Source organism: Panthera tigris, chromosome A3 (assembly GCF_018350195.1).
Source record: "Panthera tigris isolate Pti1 chromosome A3, P.tigris_Pti1_mat1.1, whole genome shotgun sequence".
Classification (NCBI taxonomy): Eukaryota; Metazoa; Chordata; class Mammalia; order Carnivora; family Felidae; genus Panthera; species Panthera tigris.
The window spans coordinates 44,682,756-44,707,528 of NC_056662.1; the positions used below are offsets into that span (position 1 = coordinate 44,682,756).

General features: G+C 40.7%; 1 protein-coding gene across 9 annotated transcripts in view; it reads left to right on the top strand.

The window, feature by feature from the left end:
• CFAP61 (cilia and flagella associated protein 61) overlaps nucleotides 1–24,773 on the top strand; it is a 280,127-nt gene that overhangs the window by 642 nt on the left and 254,712 nt on the right. For 8 of the 9 annotated variants that reach the window (XR_006215618.1, XR_006215619.1, XM_007096562.3 and 5 more), the window contains exons 2-6: nucleotides 7,536–7,686; nucleotides 16,108–16,258; nucleotides 20,280–20,356; nucleotides 21,216–21,283; nucleotides 21,518–21,644. Coding sequence is in view for 7 of the 9 variants with exons in the window: in XM_007096562.3 (XP_007096624.1) it covers nucleotides 7,544–7,686; nucleotides 16,108–16,258; nucleotides 20,280–20,356; nucleotides 21,216–21,283; nucleotides 21,518–21,644 (566 nt within the window). In the remaining 2 variants the exon portion in view is untranslated. Of the gene's footprint in view, nucleotides 1–5,941; nucleotides 6,050–7,535; nucleotides 7,687–16,107; nucleotides 16,259–20,279; nucleotides 20,357–21,215; nucleotides 21,284–21,517; nucleotides 21,645–24,773 lie in introns of all 9 variants that reach the window. The other variant, XM_042980979.1, reaches the window with a different exon arrangement.

The following is a 24,773-nucleotide window of genomic DNA, read 5'->3' on the forward strand; positions in this document are numbered from 1 at the left end:
CTATGTAAAGTGCTCGGTAAATGATAGGTGGCATAATTCTTGACCTGTCTTCAAAACAGAAAAATTATATGCAAGAAAATGGTTGAGAATTAACAAAAAAAAAAAAAAAAGACTTTATCTTTTACAGTAGTTTTAGGTTCACAGAAAAGTTAGATGAAGGTACAGAGAATCCTATTTCTCACGCCTGCCATCCCTCCTCCCCCCACTGTCAGTATTCCCCACCAGAGTGGTACATTTGTTACAGCTGATGAACCTGCACTGACACATCATTATCACCAAAGTTCACAGTTAACATTAGGGTTCACCCTTGGTGTTGTAGATTCTATGGGATTTAATGCCCTATATTTACCATCATAGCATGGTAAAGAACAGTTTCACTATCCTAAAAATCCTTTGTGTTCCATCTATTTATCTCTCCCTCCCCCTTTGCCTCCTGCAACCACTGATTTTTTAAAAATTGTCTCCTTAGTTTTGCCTTTTCGAGAATGTCATATCATTGGAGTTGTGTAGAATGTAGCCTTTCCAGATTGGTTTCTTTCACTTGGTAGTATGCATTTAGGATTACTCCATGTGATTTCATGGCATGAAAAACTCATTGGCTAAGGAATTTTGACAGTTGCAAATCTCCTTTGGTGTTTAGGAAAAATATTTTTAAATATGTGTGTGTGTGTATATGTGTGTGTGTGTTTTATGTATCTAGAAAAATCATGTCTACCTCTATAAGAAGTGATTCTGGAAAAAAAAAAAAAAACAACTAGGCTGATTTCCCAAACTGAAGTCATTTGTAACCAATATAAAAATATTTTCCATAGCTTTGTACTACCTACATTATTATTTAAATATTTATAAGTAATCTCACTTTTCAAATTCTAAATGAACTGAATGTGATTTTATATCACTATAATAAAGTCACCTAACAAAATAAACAAATAGCTTTTAGGACAAAAAGATGTTTCCCTTAAGTAATTTCCCTTCAATTTGTAATTATGCATAACTGATTTAACAAAGTTTAATGTTAATCATCTCTAGCCTCCTCTCAGAGACATAAACACCTTAGAATGTTTTATTTCTGATTGCCCTCCTTGCATCCTACAAGTTTTTATTGTCTGGTAATTTAACGCAGTTTTTTGTTTTAATTTTTTTAATGTTTTATTTATTTATTTATTTATTTATTTATTTATTTATTTAGAGACAGAGGGACAGAGCACGAACGGGGGTGGGGGAGGTGAGGTGGGCAGAGAGAGAGACACAGAATCGGAAGCAGGCTCCAGGCTCTGAGATGTCAGCACAGAGCCGGACGCAGGGCTCTGACTGTGAACTGCGAGATCATGACCTGAGCAGAAGTTGGACGCTCAACCGACTGAGCCACCCTGGGCGCCCCTGCAGTTTTTGTTTTTTAAGCAAAATTTATCATTTTTACTTTTCTTGTTGCCATCAATGCTTCTTTAGATACACCTGCATGTTTACTTTTCTCTCTCCAGCCTTTTATCTTACGTTTCATTCCTCTCTGATTTTAATTTTATTCTTCCCAGTACATCTTATAGGAGTTCTTTCAATCAGATTCTTTGGTAATTTCTTTCTATCTGTAGTAGATTTTCTTTTTTTAACCTCCATCTTTTAATGATTGTTTAGCTAGGCATAGAATTCTAGGTTAATAGCTGTTTTTACCTTTGCTTGCACGTGCATATGCACATGTGTGCACACACGTGTGACCAGAGGAGGGGCAGAAAGAGAGAGAGAATCCCAAGCATACTCCACGCTGTCGGCATGGAGCCCAGCTCAGGGCTCCATCTCATGAACCATGATACGATGACCTGAGCTGAAATCAAGAGTCAGACACTTAATGAGCTGAGCCACCCAGGCGCCCCTACCCTTACCTTTACGGTTTTTTTTAATGTTTGTTTTTGAGAGTCTGCAAGTGGGGGAGGGGCAGAGGTAGGGGGACAGAAGATCCAAAGTGGGCTCTGCACTGAAAGTGGAGAGCCCGATACGGCGCTTTAACTCACGAACCATGAGATCATGACCTGAGCTGAACTTGGACACTCAACTGACTGAGCCATCCAGGTGCTCTCCCCTGCTCCCCGGCTTATCTTTACCTTTTTAAAGATACTATTCTGGTGGTTGGGAAGCTCTAGCCCATAAGGCAAATTCAGTCCATCGGCTATTTTGTATGGCCCATAAGCTAAGAATTTTTTAAAAGACATTTTTAAACAATTGAAAAAAAACCAGAAGAATATTTTAGGACACACTAAAATTATAGAAAAGTCAAACTGCAGTGTCCATGAGTAGAATTTTATTGGAATACAATCATGCTCATATTGTGTTCATATTGTCTCTGGCTGTTATCATGCTGTAATAGCAGAGCTGCATAGTTGCACAAAGAACATGTGGCTCATGAAGCCTAAAATATATATCATCTGGCCTTTTGCAGAGGGAGTTTGCCAACCCATGTACTACTGGCTCCTATTGTTGCTGATGAGAAATATACTCTTAGTCTAATTATTATTCTTGCATAGGCAGTTTTTCTTTTATCCAGTCATTTTCAGGCTTTCTCTATTTTTAGTGTTTTGTAATTCCACTACTATATATTCAGGATTTATTTTTATTTTCCTGCTCAGACTGAGGATTCAGGTCTTTCATCAATTCTAAAAAAAAAAAAAAATTAGCCAGTATTTTCAAACAATATTTTATTTCTTTATTTTTTGAATTCCTATAAGACATTAATGGAATTCCTCTAAGACACAGATAATCTTTTTCTTCTGTCTTACATGTCTCTTAACTGCTTTCCATATTCTCTATTTCTCTGTGCTTCGTTCTAGATAATTTCTTCATAACTGCCTTCCAGTTCATTAATTTTCTTCAATCTTGTCTAATATGTTTTTAACCCATCCAGTTAGCTTAAAGTTTAATGATCATATTTTCCATTTTTAAAGTTTCTGTTATTTTTCATAATTACCTGTTCTCATGACTTTTCTCTATATGTATTTCTAATAATTATAAAGATACTTACTTCATTGTGTCTTCCACAGTCTATTATCTGAAGTTCTTGGGGACTTGCACACTACACAGGTAGTGTGGATTGGGGTGCACACCTACTTTGATCTAGGATTTGGATTCCTCACAGCATTTTTGTTTTCTTCTGTTTTCTATCCAGAGCTATCAGTAGAGAAAGCTTCTTTGTCACTTCTGTAGGCTAGTAAAGTTCGTTTTTTTAGTCTTCTCATTTACCGAGAGGTCCGCCCCTCCAAAGTCCAGGTTGTATACATGGTTTGACTTTCAGTTCTCAGTTTTGAACGAGGCACCTGCTCTCCCCATGGGGGAAATTGAGACTCTTGCCCCTAGGGCCTGTATCACATTTGATCGCTCCCTGAGTCACTGCACACAAAGTCATTGACATCTGGGTGGAGGATTTCCCTTTACTCTCTCTTCCTTCTTTCCATGTTTCCTTTTCCCCCAAAGCTCAGCTCTGTAATTATACTTTCTTATTTTATTCAAATTTTTTGTATATTTGTAGCATCAACTAATGACATCATGTTTCACAAACAGGATGTCTCTTTCCGGTTTTTCTTTTAAGTTCAAACCAAAACCAGGAATGACAACATTTATGGCTAGCTTTACAAGAGTCTAGACATTATTAAGGTCTGTTTCCACCCAAAGTAGGTAAAAGATATTTGCAAATATGAAAATCTGTTGTCTCTACTAATGTCATGTCTTTGTAGGAGGCACCTAATTTCACATTCACAGGGGCTATGGAAAATATTACTGAGTGTTTAATTGCTCACATGGTAGTCAGTCAGGTTCTGATTGCCTCCTTTGAAATAATACCATCATTTTATTCCTTGGTAATGCTTCTCCCAGATTTGGAGTGAGAAGGCCTTCTGTTGAGACACCCTCCATGGATTATCTTCCTACTGGTCTATGGTGCCCATCCAATGTGTACTGTGTGTGTCTGATCCCTTAACGTAGAAGGTACTATCTGAAATTATACACATGCCAAACCCCAAAGAGAGGAGACTTCAGCTGGGAAAAAAGGATTTCACACCAGGATATCAGATGAAAAAGTTCTGGAGATGGATAATGGTGATGATTGCACAAAAATGTGAACTTACATCATGCCCCTGAACGGTACACTTAAAATGGCAAAAATGACAAATTTTTGGTTATGTGTATTTTGCCACAATAAAAACAATCATTATTTCAGTCATATTTTTATATATGTGTGTATATATATGTATGTGTGTGTGTGTGTGTATGTGTATATATACATATAATGTTTTTCATAGTGAGAAGGTATTATGCATTGAGAAGGTATAATGAAGAATGCATTGCTGTATTTCAAAATAATTTTTTAAAGTTAAATGTTAAGAAAGATTGACATTAGAGTTAGAACATGAAGTCAGGAGCACCTGGGTGGCTCAGTCAGTTAAGCATCCAACTTCGGCTCAGGTCATGATCTTGCAGTTTCTGAGTTTGAGCCACGCATTGGGCTCTGTGCTGAGCTTGGAGCCTGGAGTCTGCTTTGGATTCTGTTTCTCCCTCTCTCTCTGCCCCTCCCTGCTCACACTCTTCTCTGTCTCTCTCAAACATTAAAAAAAAAACAAAACAAAAAAAAACAAAAAAAAAACCCATGAAATCAGCTCATAATGGCAGCTGGGCTATGTAAAGCCCTCTTAGAAAGGAAATGTTGTCAGGTCATTAAAATTTAGCTGCCACTTTATTAAAGGTGTGTTCATTTATTTAAGAAAGAATGTGTCTTTGCAAAGGGGATCAATTGGTCCTGTGGGTGTCAACAATGTAGAGATGCCCAGGCAAACTGGGAAGATGCCACCTAAGCATTACCCATCTCTAGTTTCCTTGGCTTTAAATCTCTGCAGTAGATGAAGTTCCCCCAGACCTTAGGAGCTTTGAGTGACTTCTTTTTTTTTTTTTTTTTTTTACGTTTTTTTTTAATTTTATTTATTTTTGAGACAGAGAGAGACAGAGCATGAATGGGGGAGGGGCAGAGAGAGAGGGAGACACAGAATCGGAAGCAGGCTCCAGGCTCTGAGCCATCAGCCCAGAGCCCGATGCGGGGCTCGAACTCACGGACCGCGAGATCGTGACTTGAGCTGAAGTCGGCCGCTTAACCGACTGAGCCACCCAGGCGCCCCTTTGAGTGACTTCTTGATGTCCACTATTTTGAATCCTGAGAATGTCCATGCTCAATAGTAATAATGATGATATGGCTAATATTTACCAAGCACTTAACTACATGTCAAACACTACTTTCAGTGTTTTGTATATAATAACTCATTTATAAAACCCTTTACAGTATGTATAGTATCTCTGATTTACAGATAAGAAAACTGAGGCACAGAGAGTTTTAGTAACTTGCTCAAGGTTACACAGCTAATAGGCGATAGAAACTGGGTCTCATCCCTGGTACTCTGATTCCACAGACTGTGTTCTTGGCCTTAGCCCCATGTAAACCACCTTCCAATAACTGGGCTTTCCATGTGGTGGTCTGTGAGGACAGAGTGCATGGATGGCCTTGCCATGGCACAGGTGGAGGCTAAACCAGCTTAAAAGAAATGTTTATTTATTTCTATCTTCAGAGTATGAAGAAAATTTTGAGCCAATCTTTCTGATTTTGGACATGTTATATAAATATCAAGGTTTTCTTCCCTTGCAAATGTGAAGATCTGCCATTCTGAGCTCACATTTTCACAAGGCTGGAGCTGAGAGTACATGTGCCCCCAGTTCATCTCAGCCACCCTGATACCAAGGCTGCAAGAAAGTGGCCAGATAGCACACCTTGTTCTCTCAAAGGAGAGGAAATCAGACTTGTATTTAGCTTACATGACTTGTTTGTTAACTGTCTGGGCTGCAGAAACATCTAGACTGCTTGGCTGTTGACTTTCCCATTGTAAATGAATAAATTGGCATTTTGGACTCTTTTCAGTTTCAGTGAGCTTGGACAATGTAGGGCATCTGGGTTTGCTTTGCGGGTGCTAATGGAGGCCCCTGCGAGTTGAGGGTGGTATGAATTCACCAAGGAGAAAGCCACTGGGTAAGGATTCTTGGCTGCTACCTGCTATCTTTCTAAGTTCCCTTGCATGACCCCACACCTTGCACCCTTACCCATCTGAGTGTTGATGGTTAAGAGCAGTCAAACTGCAGTTAATGTGAGCACCAGTGGACCGTGAGGGCAGGGGGACCCTCACCCATAGAGACAGCCTGCAAGCTAGTTAAACAGGGGGAATGACAGGGAGTTGGACTAGAAGCACATGCCAAAGGTTCTGTTTCTGACCAAACATGCGTGTCCTGAGGCAAGTCACTTCACTTCATGGGCCTCAGTTCCCTCATCTGACGAAGGAGGAGCTGTCTCAGACCCCTGCAGTGCTCAAGTTCTTTGGTACCTTGGCACATTAAAAACTGCAAGGACATCTCTAAACAACAGCAATAACAAAAAGCCACATGATGTAACATTGTGTTTTGAAAGAAAACCATACACACTATGTAATCCCACTTAATGTGATGTACAACAATTGGCCAAGATCATCTATGTGATCGAAGTCCGAATTATGGTTACCTTTAGAGGGGCAAGTGAAATGGGGGCTGCCATGAGGTATTGGGAGTGCTCTATATTGTTCCTAGGGTCCTAGGGTGAAAATTAATGTGCCTGTTTTGAGCATACTGGCCAGTATCTAATAAAATTATTTTCCCTAGGAGAAAAGAAAGGAGGAGAAAGGAAGGAATGGAGGGACAGACAGAAGGAGGAAGGAAATAGACACACACACACACACACACACACACACACACACATATTGAGACATTAAGAGAATCAGTTTGTGGCCTGCTGTTCCTGTCAGCAGCATTCCCCAAAGTGTCCCTCTGGAACATTAAACTCTCCAATGTTGCTGTCATTAGAAATTTTTCTCAGAAAGGGTGTGGGAAAGTCTGGGAAAGGAGATACTTTATTATGGAACTTCTCAAAGACTTTTATGGGCATAGTGGTCTCTCAGGAAGGCCATCATAAACAGCATTTCCTACACTTAATTGACCAAAGAACTTTTTTTGTCTCAAAATATCTCTCAGGACTGTTGCTTTTCAGGGCTACAGTTTGGGGAACTCTATTTGGAACATGGGCAGAAGCTGTCAGTATTTCCCCTGTAACTCTTGACCACATGCCATGGGGGCCAATTAAATAAAGAGGATTCTGAATCAGTAATAACTCCTTTCAATGTTTTTCAATCCTATTGTTAGAATATTTTAAAGCAGCTTTGTTGGAAACAAAGAGTACAGTTGCAGACATTTCTAGATGGGCCAATTCTCAGAAACATCATTCTCCTGGAGAGACACACATTGGCTGGTTTGCAATGGCAGTCGTTCGTCATATCCAACCCCCAGGGGAAACTGTCCCATCAGTACTGAAATACCATGTTCATTCTGACCATACGGAAATTGAATTCACATCTAGTTTTGTAAGTACTGTAACTGGATGGGCTTGTCATCTCAGATTAACAGTGGACTGTTTTCTGTTTTTTTTGGGACAGGATAAAAAATGTCAGTACTCACTTCACCGAGAGGAAAGGTAGAAGTGGTTCATTGCCGAAGAACAGAATCACAGGATATTTATTGTATCAAAAACCTCATTAGAAAATTTACCCAGAAGCTGTTTGGGAGGCTAAATATCATCTATCTTCTGTAAGTATGTAGCTAAGTAACCTAGGAATATTTATCAATTTTATCACGCACTAGAAGGGACCCAACTCCTTTGTCTTTATGGGGCTTATGATCAGGAAGTGAGCAGCAAGAAAATCTATTCCTGTGGAGCAGAAGATCTCCAGGAACAACCAACCTCTAAGTTCCATAACAGCCTGCAAAATGAAAGGGTTTCTCGTGGGCTTTGGATTCAGGCAAACTTGGGTTCAAATCTCAACTGCCTGTCCCACTAGTAGAATCTTGGGGTAAGTTAATAATATCAGCTGCCAGTTTTGAGAATTTATTTTCTGTCAGGTTCTGTGTTTTGCCAATATTGTCTTATTTGCAACGCTGAGGTAGACACTATCCTGCCCATTTTACAGATCAGAAAATGGAGGCCTGCCGAAAGTCAAGCAGTTAGTAACAAAGCCCATATTTGCTCTTAACCATTGTTATTAAGTGTTCCTTTAAACTTCAAAATACACATAGATTTTTTTTCTGTTTTTTTTTTGGGGGGTGGGTGGGGAGGAAACACCAGAATATAAATATCCTATAATCTATTCCTTATTATTTTTATTGAAAAAGATGAAAAAAAGCTCAAGTATTTTGAATTTTATAAAGCTTCATATTAAATACAACTGAAATGTTTAAACAAAGGCCAGCCTAAGACATTAAAATTTGTAGTTTCTGGTGATCACACTGATGAATGTAATGTAAATTGACACAGTTTTGTGGTAGAGCATTAGGGCAACATGTATAAAATGCTTTAAAAAATATCTATATATCAATGAAATTATTCCATTTTTTGGCACTTTGGTGGATTGAAAACCTTAACAATGTCCTCTGGAGGGAAACAACATGTCGATACACCCCACACATGCCAACCCAAAAGTTAAGGACTGTGCAGAGAACATTATCAAAATGAAATCAGAAACTGTAGGAAAATAGCAGGAATCAATGCCACCCTCTCCTTGAGGATTTTTGCTACATTCTAGAAATCTCCTGCTTCTGTTTTGACAGCTTTGCAAAGAATGTAAGATAAATACTCCCTCTACCTAAGGAGGGAAGTATTAGATCCTTTTGTATAAAATTGGGTTGTTCATTGTAAGGATGAATGAGACATCAACTCACTCCTGAAGTGCGAAAGTTAGGAAACTAGCCTTTTCAACTTCAGCATGGAATGAAGGGGGACAAATCCTTCAAGAATTTGTAAGCATGTGTTGATTTGAGTTCCATGCTAATTATCTGTGTGGCTTGAAAAGCTTCAAAACTTCCTAAATAATGAGTCCATTTTCAGACAAAGACTATGTTCATTTACCGATAGACTGAATAAAGGGAATAAAGTGGTGAATTAGATTAAAAGTGGTCACAGATTAGTAGTGTGTCCAGGAAACTGGTTGAAATAATGAAAATCAGGTCTGAAGGATGGAGCTTCAACTCAGACTTTAAATAATGCTCATAGATGGAGTTGTAAGTGATACACGCTCGCAGTCAAAAATCACAAATATACGAGGTAACAGGCACCGTTAGTGAGAATCAACAATATACAGCAGAATCAGACTCTCAAAGACTTCAGATGTGAGTTCAGTCAATGAATATAAAATAACTATGTTTACTACATCTAAAGTGAAAAGATACGTTTAAAAAGACCAAAAAAGTGAATAATGAGATTTGAAAAAAAAGTCAAACCATCTAGAATAGTATAGTTAAAATTAAAAGCTCATTGGATGACTTAAACATTGTAAAAGACACAGGTGAAGACAGAAGTAGCAAATGGGGCGGGGAGGGGGGGCAAATACCAATAAAATATCCAGATTCAGTGCAAAGAGACAGACAAAAAAGTAAGAATGGAACAGTTAACAGTTGGATCTATTCAGACGTCTAGAAGGACATGATGGGCAGTGGAAAAGGCCAATATTTGAAAAGATAATGGCTGACAGCTGTAACTTTCCAAAATTGTTGAAAAGCACCAATTCTTAGATCCAGAAAACTGGATCCCGAACAAGATAAATACACAGAGAATTCCTCAGCTCATCATAATGAAACAGCAACACATCAAATCTGAAGAGAAGATCTGAAAAGTTATCAGGGAGAGAAGATAAATTGCCTGTAAACAATTGAAAATTAGGCTAATGGTGATTTCTTACTAGCAAGCACGGTAGCCAGAAGATAGTAGAATGTCTTCAGTATTGGAAGAAAATAGCATCAAAGTAAATTGTGTACCTAGTGAAACAATTTTTCAATACGTAGGAGAAAATGAATGCATTTTCAGACAAGCAAAATACTGAGTTAGTTTACCAGTGAAATCTGTATAAAGGAAATTCCTCAGAATATACTCTAGGCAAAAGGAATAATTTCTTAGCTGGAAGGCCAAGATATAAGAAGGAAAGTAAACAAATATATGTGTAAATATGTTGGTAAATCTAAGAAGAAACTCTAACTTGTATAAAGCAATAACAATAATGACTAATCTAATATAGATATTAAATATAAATAGTTATATGATATAAATAAGTTAGGTAAAATACACAACAAAAATAGATGAATTGGTTGGTGCGTGATTAGAATGAAAGTACTCTTAAGGTATTATTCAGAAGGAGGGTAGTATTCAGAGGTTCTCCCCCTCCCTCCCAGGAAGCACACATCCAAGCATGTTATGGGGTAAATTATCAAACTTTATTAAAAGACATCAAAGAAGACCTAAGTAAATGAAGAAGTATACCATGTTTTTGGACAGGAATATTCAATACTGTAAAGAAGTCAATTCTTCTCCAGTCAAAATCCTACTAGGATTGTTTGTTACAGTTGACAAAGTGTGTGAATTTATATGAGAGAGCAAAGGGCCGGAGCCATTTGAAAGAAGAAAAATAAGGTGAGGAGATTAGCCCAACTAAAGACTCATGGTAGGCATAGTAATCGGGACAGTGTGGTAATGGCCAAGGAATCAGAGCTCCCAGAGACAGACCCATGCATACATGAAAACTGGATGACCAAACCAGTGGGGAAAGAATGTGCCAGTCAATTAATGGTGCTGGGACAATTTGTTACCCATATGGAAAAGAGAATAAATGTAAATACGAATCTCATGTCATACAAAAAAAGGAAAAAAGCAATTCTGGGTGAATTTATGACTTAAATGTGGAAAGCAGCTAACATTGTTGAGAGAATCTTCTAGATTCCAAATTCATGTATCCAGCTTCTTGGTGGATGTCACCCCTTGGATACCTAGTAGGTACTTCACCGTTAGTTTGATCATCACCTGCCTCCAAACTACCCCATGTTTTCCCCATCTCGGTAACTCTAGCAACTCCAACCTTTCACTTTCTTGGACCAAAACCTTGGTGTCACCTTCATACTTGCTCCTACATCCCACACCAGCAAAGCTGTCTGCTCCACCTACAGAATATATCCAGAAGCTGGGCTCTTCTTTCTACCTCGCTTCTCTTGCCAAGGTCCGATCCGAGCCTGGTGCACTTGAGTGTTACTATTGCCCCTTTCTGGTTTCTGCTTCCACCTTGGCATCAGCCCTCACCCATTCCCCCTCCTGCCCCAGCAAATTATTCTCAACATAATAACCAGAGCGGCACCATTCACATCAACTGGTTCCTGTCGTGCTTCTGCTCAAAACCCTCCACTGGTCTGCCACGTCCCTGCCAGGATGTGGTGTGGAACCCACCCTTTTCCTTTCTGACCTCACCTCCCTTGAGCTCCACTGAATTCCTTTATTTTTCCTGGAGCACCCCAGGTACATCTGTGCCTCATCCTACAGTTATGGAGTAGTCCCCGTTGCATTTGACATACTTGCACGGTTCATCCTCTTTCCCCTATTTTTCTTCACAGCACTTGTCCCCACCTGACATTTTGTGCATCTTGGTTTAGTGGGTTTTTTTTTTTTTAATTGGCCTGCCTCCATCCGTTAGAACATCAGCTCCATGAGGGCAGGGATCTTGGCCTGTTCTCTGCTGTATCCATGGAATCAGAAAAAGCTTGGCACTTGGTATGTATTCAGTGAGTGTTTTTTGCATTAATGAATAAATCCACTACTAGGCATGTGATTGTGCAAAACCTCCCTAAGCCTGGAGGTTTTGCACAATCAGTTAGTAACCTCATCTGTGAAATGGACAGTTGTACTTCATTTATAGGGTGAGTGGGAGAGTGAAAAAAAGTTATTAAATACAGTGCAGTGCCTAGCTCATAGGAGGTGCTCATAGCTGCTGTATCCCCTTCCCTCTGGCTCTGCCTATAAGAGAGCAGGGACCAGGGTCAGATAGAGGCAAGCTTTTCTATTATTCTCCTGCCCTTCCTTTCTCAGCAACTCAGCAACCATAGAACAGGATGAGGCATTGCTTTATGAGTACAATGCAATTCTCTTCCATATATACATTAAAAGAAAGCAACAAGCATTAGAACATGGTACAAAAGGAGGTGTAATTGCCTCTGAGATGGAAAAACAAGTGTTAGGGGCCACTGTATGCCTTAATGAGTCTTGAATCTTTACCACGTGAATAAACTTCTGCATGTGAATAAATTATAATCCCCCAGCTTGGTAGCAGGTGTGCACGTCTGACTTGCCCCTCCTGGGGTGAAGTGTGTTACAGTTGGCCTGAGCAGGAGGGGATGTAATTTGGCTGTCCACGTGACCACCAGTGACCCATGTGATCAATTGCCAAGGGCCCATCCTTTTATGGGGTATTCAGAACATGGCATATGGGATGTGGGTGGGATTACAATTGAGGCCTTTCTACAGATTTTTTTTTTCAAGAACCTTCCACAAGTCTGTTTTCTCAAATCCTACACACAAACACATACTAATTACCTGAAAGTTTTTGATAGCCAGTTGTTTTCAAAGAGTTTGTACCCCTACTTAGAGTATAAGGTCTTGGAGTAGCTGTCAGAGTACCTCAAATTTACATGTCTAATGTGTTTGTATCTTTTCTGAATTGGCAGATAAGAAAAGCATAACTTACACCATGTGGGATGGAGTAGTGAAAGATTTTTTTTTTTTTAAGGTTAAAATCGTATCCTAATAACTAAAAAGGTTGTGACTTACCTCAGAAGCCAGCATATCTTTAGAAGTAAAAGTAAATTTACATTAAGGGTGCCTGGGTGGCTCAGTCGGTTAAGCATCTGTCTCGATCTCAGCTCAGGTCTTGATCTCAGGGATGTGAGTTCAAGCCCCGCATTGTGCTCCACACTGGGTGTGAAGCCTACTTAAAAAAAAAAAAAAAAAAAAGAGGGGCGCCTGGGTGGCTCAGTCGGTTGGGCGGCTGACTTCGGCTCAGGTCATGATCTCACAGTCCGTGGGTTCAAGCCCCGCGTTGGGCTCTGTGCTGACTGCTCAGAGCCTGGAGCCTGTTTCGGATTCTGTGTCTCCCTCTCTCTCTGACCCTCCCCTGTTCATGCTCTCTCTCTGTCTCAAAAATAAATAAACGTTAAAAAAATTTTTAAAAAAGGTAAATTTACATTTTCATCAGTGTCCTGGAGCTCGCCAAATAGCTGCTATCCAACCCATGCAGTCTTTCATTTTTCATGTTAGGTAAGGCCCATCACCTTTTGCCAGGCCAACCTCAAGGCTTAGAGCAGGTGGTTTCTTTTCTAGTTTATTGAATTTTGTTATATTAGCTGCCAGCTCAGTCACAGATACAGGAATGAATACAACTGACCTCACCTAAAAACCCTGCTAAGTGTTAGAGGAGAAAATGAGAAGATTCGGCATAGCAGATGAGTGGGGAAAAGGGCCAAAAGAATTGTCCACATCAAGTGCACATGTCACAGGACAGGGGGGCGTGGGGGCGGGCGGGTGGCAGAAACCACGATAGGCTTGGGGAACACGTGATGTTTAATAAAGTGGAAAATGGGGGTACAGTTTCACCAAGATTTCCATCAAGTGTAGTTAAATAAAATGAATTTTGGCTGAACTTGGAAAATTCTCTAAAGTGAACAAATGAGACATTAATGAAAAAAAAAAACTCTGATTTCACTTGCTGGATAATATCCTTGAGCTTTAATGTATTTTGTGTGAAATATATACGTGTGTGGGTGTATTTTTTTAATTTGGCATATTTCAAAGAATAATTCTAAATCCAACTTTTAAAAACAAGCCTCCCTCTACCTTTTTCCTCATCTCTCTTTGCTCTCACAATAATTTTGTCTGTCCCATAGAGGACTAATGTTAAGAGGTAATAAGAACTGGAAATTATGTATACAAAAGGATAATGCTACAAAAGTTACTTTCTTGCACTTGGCCATTTGGAAATTGAAGTGCATTTTCCCATTGAAACGAAGTTATTCATGTCTGGCTTCCCAGGCAGACCCACAAAAGTCTATTTAATCTACAATGTCTGTGTGGTATAGTACTGTGCTAATTGTACTATGGAGCCCAACCACCACCCTAGGTTCCCATGGATAAATGTGTTTCAAGTTCAAATTGGGATTCCAAGAACACATTTCCCTTGTTGCCTGAGGGGATGGCAGCTGCCTTGTCCCAGCTCTTGCCCACTTCCTCCTTCATCATCATTGTCAGGTCCCATTCCCTGGGCATTTTCTTATCTGGATTAGAGTGAGGACTATCACTGTGGAGTAGTAGGTCATGGCTCTGGGAGCCTCCGGCAGAGGAACCCTGAGGACCAGGAACTGGAGGGAGACACTGCAGGAGTGGGAAGAAGGGTAGGGCTTCAGCGAATCAGAATGGAGAGGTTGGGAGGCTGCATCCTTTTGCTAATGAACCCCCTGTATGGATAGTATATTCTTGGGACCTGAGGGCAGTCTACTGTCTTCTCTGCATGATAGCCAGGGCTACGGTGGGGTCTTTGGGGCAGGTGCACCCTGAGGGAGTCCCCCATGGCTGAAGAGTGGGCTTCCTATGAGAGAGGACAGTGGCTGTAAGTGCTGAGATTGACATCTCCAGCACAGTGTTTCCCAAAGATGCCTATGCCTCTGATAGTGCCGAAGGCGATTTGTCTCGATACACGCAAGAACAATTTTTGTTCTAAATGTTGTATATTTTTATAGTTTTATTTATGGCAAGGGATACTGGTTTTCCATTTGTGATTTTGTTGTACATTTCCTATTGAAATAGTCTTATTTAAGCCAAAGTGAACTGATTTGAAGAAAATAAGTATAGGAAGTGCACAAATGTGAGAGACTGCAGTTTGGTGATTGGATCTAGTAAAATGATATGCTGTCAAGTGGGGGAGAAAAGCAGACTACAAACAGTATGGGTTGTGTGCCTCCATTTTTAAAAACTCACAAAATACATTTCATTTGATAATTACTCTCAAAAAAGAGAGAAGTCTGCTGAGATAGAAACTAAAATACTGACACTGTTTGGTCATCTACAGGAGGTGGTATTAAGGATGATTTTTCCAATTGTTTTTCTCTTCTTGTGAGTACTTACTGGTTTTGATTGTAGTCACAATTCATTGCTTTTATGATGAAAATATAACTGGAAACCATATAGCACTTTCTACTCTGTCCATTATCTTTTCTCCTCTTCCTTCAATTACATGCTGTCTTCTTAGTTTTGAAGGAACATTTTACATCTTTTTCCTCCAACTTAAGATACCAGTAGATTTCACTCAGTTGAAAAAGTGAAAACTGCATCTCAATTTGTATACAATTGGTTCTCTGTGTAGTAAATCATATGCTGTCTCTAAGTCAGCACTCTTTCTGTCATGCCGGGCCACATGACAGGGTAGCAGTTGGGAAGGACCTGATCTCAAGATGTCCCTTTGGGATAGCCACCAGAATAAGAGTTGGAAGACCCTCGCTTCCCCTTCCTTGTGTTTACTAAACTTCCTCTGTGGCCTTAGCTTAAACCAGACCCCTCAGGGTCTCCATTTCTACAGCTGGGTCAGGTGATAGATTTTCATATCCCATAAGAATCCATTGGCCCAGGGGCATGGGCTTAGGGTTTGGAAAAATTGGCTTAGATGGCTGACAGAGGTGGGGCTGAACTCTCAGCCTCACTGTTTTGCACAGGTGACCAACTCATCCCAGTTTGCTCAGGATTTGTAGCCCTAATGGTCCCATGTTTGGGGACCTTCTCAGCCGCAGGCAATCATGGACAGTGGGCCACTCTAACTGTATATGTTTAGGCCAACACAGTGGAATTGGCAACATGGAGGATAAGGAAAACTGCAGTCAGTTTCCCCAATCTCAAAGGGAAGGGTATTGGACACTTCATGTAAGTATAACACCTTTATAATGAAATGTAGTTTTCAATAAAAATGTAGTTAGTAGCACAGATGTCCTGAAAGATCTGTTCTCAAAGTTGCTGCCATGTTGTACCTACCTCTTCCAGAGGTTTCATACCTTATGTAGTGGTTGCTAGGCTTCAGTAGCCAAAGAAGGGGGAAAAATGACACCTTTTTGTCTCCCTTTTGGTAATCTTAGTCATGTGTGCACTTTTAATCATTTCTACAGGGAAAAGGCAAACCTTGCTGTTACCCTCTGCAATGACAAGGAGGAGATAATGGCCCAGGCTACCTTTGTGGACTATCCCAACTGGAATGTCTCCAGTCAGGACAACTGGGTATCCGTGTTCCGGGAGCTCGACCCTGAAATCCCATGCACGGTAAGCAGTTACACACAATGCTTATTAGAACAGCCTTAATTTTGAAGGGAAGTTCTATGTTTGCATATATGTCTTTCCAGTTTTGAGACTAAGTAGTTGAAAACTCACAACAGAAGGTATGTGACATTATGACAGAAATGAAGTTAGCTGGCAGGGAGGAAAGATGAGTCCAAGAGCATCCCAAGAGGGGATAGGAAAAGGGAGGTAATAGATCAGTCAGCTGGTAGCAAGGCCGAGGTCATGCTGTGCTGGGAGGACTAGGAGGGAGCAAGGAATCAGTGGCAGCGTTAGATATGTACCTCTCAGTTCTCCACACTGCTCCCAACATCAGTGTCCAAATTCTTTGTTTTTTTAATTGTCTTTTTATTGAAGTATAGTTGATACCCGGTGTTACATTACTTTCAAGTGTACAGTATAGAGATTGGACAAGTCTATATGTTGTGCTGTGCTCACCCCAAGTGTAGCTACCACCTGTCGCCATGCAACTCTATTAACAGTACCATTGACTGTATTCCCTATGCTGTACCTTTCATCCTTATGACTTGTTCATTCCATAACTGAAAGTTTATACCTCACACTCCCCCTCACCCATTTTGTCCATCCCCTACCGCCTTCCCCTTTGGTAACTACCAATTTGTCGTCTGTTTCTGTTTTGTTTGTTTGTCCATTTGTTTTTTATATTCCACATATAAGTGAAATCATTTGCTATTTATCTTTCTCTGTCTGACTTATTTGACCTAGCATAATACCTCCTAGGTCCATCTGTGTTGTCACAAATGGCAAGATCTCGTTTTTTATGGGTGAGTAATATTCCACCATATATATGTACCACATCTTCTTTATCCATCCATCTATATCAATGGCCACTTCGGTTCAGTGTGTGAAGTCTTTGGAATGCTGGGAGGGTACCTGCCTTTACACTTTTTACACCGTGTAATGGTGATAGTAGAGCTTCAGGTTCCTGTTGCATTCTGTAACTTTTAAGGTGTTATTCTGGACTCTAGCTCATTCGATGTCTTCTAGCTGTGGGCACGTTACAACTTGTTGGCAACCCGACTTGGTAGCTGGTGCCAAGTCTGAGCTTTCCCTGCCCTCAGCCCGCCAGAGCCAAGCCAGCATGTGGCCCCAGTTCTGCGGAGAGCCAGAGGCCACGACTGTGGGTAGCATGTTTGCCTGTTAGTGGAATTCAAGAATGTGGCCCCAGAGCCCTAGGGAATGCCAGTTGTGTGAATGAGTGAGTTTTCCCCCCATATACACCTGTGTGCATGCACAGTACATCCCCCATGTGCACCCCAACACATTATCCAGCATTTATTCAGCTACATGATGTCTCCCCCTTGTCCTCTACTCCTCCTGTTCCTCACCACCCCAAACACCCAGTTATCATATTCACAAAAATTATCTCAAACTTGTAAATAAGCCAAATGATGCTTTCAATCCAAGGCTTGTATCTTTGACTTTCTGTTAACTGAGCTATTGTACATTGTACAGTTCTATAGGAACAGTGATTAGCTTTGTAGATTTTTGTCCATTTGAGGTGTAAATGATTTCTGTTTGGTGGAAGAGATAACCTCAAAGGCTATGGTTTATGGCCTCATAAGACATTAACCATTTTATATCTAGCCTAGCAACCTTATTCTAACATTCCCTCATTAAAATACCTAAAGTAGCCAGCTCCTCAAGTGCAACGAATTGTTTTTATCATCTTACTGGTTGCCTCATTAAATGATGGGTTGAATAAATCTCAGACATGTGCTCATTGTATGTTTGCATTAGAATCATGATTTTACCATTTTGAAAATTATTATAAATTAATACCATTATTCATAAATATTTCCTCTTTTGTCCCTTTGTTCTCTTAAGATAGTTTCTCTTTCAACTACTTTTAAATTCCGGGGTGCCTGAGTGGCTCAGTTGGTTGGGTGACCAACTTCAGCTTAGATCATGATCTCGCAGTTTGTGAGTTCGAGCCCTGCGTCGGGCTCTGTGCTGACAGCTCAGAGCCTGGAGCCTACTTCGGGTTCTGTGTCTCCCTCTCTCTCTACCCCTCCCCTGCTCGTGCTCTGTGTCTCTCTCTCTCTGTCTCTTAATAATAAACAAACATTAAAAATTTTTTTTTAAAAACTACTTTCAAATTCCTACAACAGTATAGAGCTTAGCTATCCAGTATGGTGGCCGTCAGCCATGTGTAGCTGTTGAGCACCTGAAATGTGCTAGTGTGATTGAGATGTGCTAGAAGTGTAAAACATACACTGAATTTTAAGTATTTAGGAGGAAAAAAAGAGTGTAAAACACTTCATTAACAATGTTTATATTGATAACTTGTTAAAATGATAATTTGAGTCTGTTAGGTTAAATAAAATATATTGAAAATTAATCTTACATGTTTATTCTTTTTCTATATGTCTACTGGGAAATTACATATGTGACCTGTATTTGTGGCTCAAGTTATTTTGTTATTGGACAGCATAGATATAGAGCCTTAAGGCCTAATGTATTACTAATCCCAGGGGTATTTGCAACAGAAGTAACTAATGATTTTTATCTTAAATCTAAAAAATAAATCTTGAATTGTAATATTCTTGGTGGAAGAGAGAATTTGGAAGATAAATCAGCCAAGTAATAAGCCATGTACTCCTAAGGCTGGTCCTATTCAGCATGTAAAGCAGATGTTAAGTAAGGTGTTGTGGGATTAGCTGATAACACATGGAAAATGCATACAGTGGTGTTGTGGCTGTTCCCATCTGGACTGTAGGGTTTGTGTTATTGGCCTTTTGGGAGTTTTCAACTCCTGAACCAAACTCATGATTCTTCTCTTCCCATTTTATGTTTGATATTCCTTCCAAGTATTTCTATTTTATTTATTCGTTCATTTATTTTGAGAGAGAGCACACACATGAGTAAGGGAGGGGCAGAAAGAGAGGGAGACAGAGAATCCCATGCAGGCAGGTTCTATGCTGTCGGCACAGAGCCTTACTTGCCTGACTCGGGGCTCAAACTCATGAACTGTGAGGTCATGACCTGAGCCAAAATCAAGAGTCAGATGCTTAACCAACTGAGCCACCCAGGTGGCCCTCCTTCTGAGTATTTCTAAGGCATGCGCTATCCAACAGGAGGGAGACCAAGGCACGGATGTGCAGGTGGTAACCCAAGGCTGTCTATAAAATTGCTCAGAAAACAGGAGGCACTTTCAAGCATTCCTGTCATCCTGATCTAGGTGCAACACCACCCTCACCAGTTAACTAGCCTCACATTTGTAGTATCTCTAGAATTTGAAGATTTTCCCATAAACACAGGGGTACTGAGTTGAGCGGACCAATGTGTGGCTGTATGGAACAGCTGCTCATTATTGAGGCTACTTAAAATGTCTTCAGAATTTAGGGGACAAAGTTCTTTAAAAACTTGAAAGATTTAGCCTGACAGTCATCTTCGAATCTTGCTACTTTGAGTTTCCAGCTCTCAGGTTTTCTGGATCCCAAGAGTAATATTTGATTCTGACTCTGGGAATGTTGAACAAAACAAGTCATTGGATTCATAACGTGGCATCTGCCTTCCATCCTTCAAATTCATAAGAGAATCTTTCTCTTGTGTCACTTGAATAGAGCAGCAGCTGCTGACTCAAGAGCCCTGGGGAAAGGGTGATTGTCTTTCACTTGGCATAGACACCCCCGAGGACAAGACTACTGAGTTAATAATCGATTTCACTCCCCTGCAGGCACTTCCCTGCCCATAGCCCGTTTGTGAGGGCAGGAAGATGGGCTGGGTGCATTGGACTCATTTACAGTCCCTGTTTCCTTGAATAATTCTAAGCTAGGAGGACAGAAGGCAGGGAATGGAGTCAGGGAGAAAGCTTGAATGCTGCCTGAGTGTCTCATCACTTCAGACATAAAATATCACCCACAAAAGGGGGCAGCTCTGAGTTTGCGGCCGCCCCCAAATCCTCCCCCCCATTTCCCAACCCTGTTCTGACATAGCCTGAATGGTGACTCAGCTTTTAATCATGTGCTCTTTTCTTGTGCAGCCTTTGAACACGTTGTTCATGCACCTCTTTGTGGCCGTGGATGAATATTCTGTTGGCTGCTGCAGAGAGATTATTCGGTGAGTGGCTGGGGTCTTGCAGATGGTGACATCAGGGGGCTGGCAGGCAGCACCATAGACAAGACACGTTAATGCCAAAATGACACAAAAGAGATTGTGTGCATAGTTTAAAAGTATTTCCAAAGGACGTGAAATTCTTTGAGGTGCTTAATTATCTTGTAATTCATGGCTGTATTAAAGCATCAATGTGGAATAACAGTGACATTTCTGAAAGAAAACAGTTTATTTCTTTGAATCGACACTCCCTCTGACACACATCTTTACTATCATTTGAGGCAAATAGTGCAGTCATTTAAAAAAATGGATTGGGGGGGAAATAAGGGAAGAATAAAGCATCACAGGTTTGGATTTTTCTAAAAATAGTTTTCTTCAGTCTTCTCTTTAGAGATGTTTATTAACCTGACAGAATGCAGAAGCATCCTGAATAATATGGTGCATCGAAATATGATCAGTTGGGCTACTGGGTGATGGCGATGTGTCTCTGACAGCCTGCACAGACATTTGGGGGTGGTGGCCTCAGCTTTCAAGGCACTTTGTAATGTCACACCAGACCATCCAGATGCCAGGTCAAAGGTTAATGTCAGCAGAAATCTGGTGTGCCACATGAATATGGCACTCTTTATTCTCTCTACCTCTGTGGAACAGACAGAAAAGAGGCCATTTGGATTATAAGGAAAAGTAGAGAAGGAAAGGACATTGCCCTGAAGATGTTCTTGCCATTACAGGCAAGGAGCAAAGAAGCCCATGTGGATCTATGAACATCTGATGTGTTTAGTGAAGGCATTTGCCTCAAACAGGTGCCAGCTAATGGGATTACTTTATTATTAACACCTGTCCCACCCTCTCTTCCCCTTGCCAGGGCTGTGTTTAAGGCCGTGCCAGAACTACACTTCATATTTCTCGTAGTGCCATCCTACATGAGCCTAGGTAAGGTCTGCTCAATTACCTCCTGTCCCCAGTCTCCAGAATGGGAAATTCATGCTTAAAATGGTGCTTTTTGGAATGGGAATAAGAATGGTCTCTAGGTCCTGAATGTATAATGTGACTATTTGATTATAATAATTAAAATACAATTTCGAATGGAAGTCACAGTTTGTTCTGAAGCCCTAAAAGTTATTCCTTGGTAAAGTGAGGCCACATTTCTTCATCTCTGTGGTTTAGGCTCGACTCTCATAACAGTGTTTGAACAAGTGGGGAACATTCCGAGTCTGATGTATGATGAGGACTTTGCCGTGCACATATGTTGCAGAGAAAATCATTACCCTCAGCTGCACATTCGCAATGCCAGGTAAGGCTGAAGCAGTGCCTTTTCCTACCTGAGTTTTACACGGACACTTACCTTATGCAGAGTTGCTAAAATGCCATTTCTTACTGTAAGTGATTAGAGCTTGGATTAAATTGTTTTATAATACCCATAAGTATTACTTCATTTGGAGATGTTTACAGTTCCCCTTGATGACATAATTTACAGGCATGAATATCTGATGAGACTCATTTGGTGCTATGTGGCCAGCAAAGTTGTGCATTTACTACTTACGGGTTTCTGAGAACACACGATCCTTGGCCCCACACTGAGTCAAATAATTTTCAAATAAACATAAAAATGAATCCGCCTATTTAGTTGTCCCAATAGACCCCACCTATTTTCCAACAGTCAGTGAAAGAGGATTCTTTAACATTCAGTGGGCTCCATGACATGCCCCAAAGTTTAGCAGTCTTAAGGAGATGGCAGTGGCAGAGAGTATTTTCCAAAGATGGCTACAACACCATCTTCTATCCTTCAAGCTCTCCTCCAATGTGGCCTTGGAGACTGGTGTGCCAGAGAGGCTATATGTTGGCCCTGGGGTCGACAGCCCCAGCTAGGCTCCCGCTGACAGTCAGCATTGCCTGCTGGCCTTGTGAATGAGCCATTGTGGACACCCAGCCAGGAAGACCCCCCCCGCCTTCCCCAGTAACTGGAGCCCAGCTGACATGTGACTGCAGCCACAGGAGAGACCCTAAGCAAGGACTGACCAACTGAGTCCTCCTAGATTTCTGACTCACAAAATTGTGGGCAAAATAAAAGGGTCTTTTTGAAATAAAAATGCATATGAAATCATTTCACAAAGGTGGTTGCTTGGTTTTATCAGTGGGGAATAAATTGCATCTTGTTGGGTCAATTGTTGCCATAAATTGTGGACTTCTTTAGAAAGTATTACATTTAAATTTTTAAAAGGTGAGAGCCTACTATTTACCAGGCATATACTATTATGGCATATTAAGAATTTATGGCATATTAAGAATGGCATCAGATCTCTATCTTTTAAAAAAATTTTTTTTAATGTTTATTTATTTTTGAGAGAGTGAGAGAGACAGAGCATGAGCAGGGGAGGGGCAGAGAGAGAGGGAGACACAGAATCGAAAGCAGACTCCAGGCTCCGAGCTGTCAGCACAGAGCCCAACATGGGGCTTGAACTCACGAACTGTGAGATCATGACCTGACCTGAAGTCGGACGCTCAGCTGACTGAGCCACCCATGTGCCCTGATAGATCTCTATTCTGATCTTGATTAGACCACTCACCAGATGCGTTATCTGAAAAGGAGAACTTGGCCTCTTCAGGCCTCAGTTTCCTGCCTGTCAGTGGGTGTGAGGGTATTGTCTACTGCCTGGGATTGTTGCAATGAACAGATGACCTGAGGAGAATCTAGTGCTTAGCACTTCCAGTCACATATAAGTGCCCAATGAAATGAAATATTATTCTTACTGATATTATTAAGTGGCTTGGAAGAGGAAAGGACAGAGAAGGATGAAGACAGCTTCATATAAAACCTCTCTGCCCCTGCCCCCAATCTAAATATCCATCAAGGAGTAAATGTTTACATTACAAATTGTGGTGCAGTATCAGCAGTGAAATGAAATGAACTACTTATAGATGCAATAAGGTGGGTCAATCTCAGTTCATGCTGAGTAAAAGAAGGCAGACATAGACACAAAGACCATATGCTGTTGACTCCACTTATATGATGTGCAAATGGCTCATCTGTAGAGACAGAGCAGATCAGTGGTTGCCTTTGGTGGAGGAAAGAGTGAGACTGGAATTCTGGGGTAATGGTAGTGCTCTGTGTATTGATTGGTGGCTTTGCAGTTGCCAAAACTCACCCAACTTAATACTTGGGCATTTTACTATATGTTATTATACCTCAATTAAAAAAATAATTTAAAATAAAAAAGTCTTCACAGAGAAGGTAGCCTCTGAATCTGGTCAGAAGGGACGAGCCGGAGCTTGGTCAGAGGGACAGATTGGGCAAAGGTGTAGAGGCAGGAAGGCACCTGGAGTGTCTATTACCAGGCAGTAGGCAGTTGTGGCTGCTGTTCAAGGTGTGCAGAGCAAGAGTAGGCCACTGGATGGCCAAGGAAGAATCACAACAAGAAGCCTTTACCCTGAAGCCGGCATGGAGCACTATATGGGCTGTGTGTGAAGGATAACTGACTTTCATGTGTTCAGTGGCTTATAAGGGAGGAACAGAACAGTATGGCCAAGAAATGATTCTAGCTGGAATTCAGGCAGTGACAAGTCAAAGAGATCTGGTTGGGGCAGGTGCATGGATGCAAAGAAATGTTTGAGGGGGAAAGTTGAAAGATGAGAATGAGTTCACGGTCACTCAGGTTTTCAAGTATGGGGGGATTCACTAGCTAAAAGTAGAAATAATAGCATTAGATGGACAGTTGGGAGGTAGAAATATAGGTCCTCTCATGAGTGAGGAGGTCAGGAAAATAAAGGAGATTGTTTAGTTGTGGAGATTTTATTTTATTTTATTTTTAAATGTTTATTTTGAGACAGACAGAGAGAGAGCAGACAAGGGGCAAAGAGAGAGGGAGAGACGGAAAATCCCAAGCAAGCTCTGCCCTGTCAGCCCGATGTGGGGCTCAGACTCATGAACCATGAGATCATGACCTGAGCCAAAACCAAGAGTCTGCCACTCAACCAAGTGATCCACCCAGGCACCCCAGGAAGAGATTTTAAAGTGAAAAAGCAGAGGCCTATGGCAGAATTTTGAATGGTGAAAATGAGCGTGAATAAGGAAGAGAACTAGAAGAGAGGGAGAGGAGTCTTGTAGAAGTCAGACTCTTATAGTGGCAAAAGATGTAGGGAAATCAAATAATTTGAGTCCAAAAAGAGGCCATTGCATTTGGAAATGTAAAAAGATACAGATGAGTTGAATAAAATTGATAAACTTCTAGCCAAACTGACCAAGAAAAAAGAGAAAATTACCACTATCAGAAATGAAAGAGGTGATATCACTACAGATCTTACAGACATAAAGGGATAAGGGAATACAGCTCTGTAAATTCATCAACTTAGATAAAATGGGCCAATTCCTTCAAAAACACAACCTACCAAAACTTATTTAAGGAAAAAAATTGTAAAAACTTGG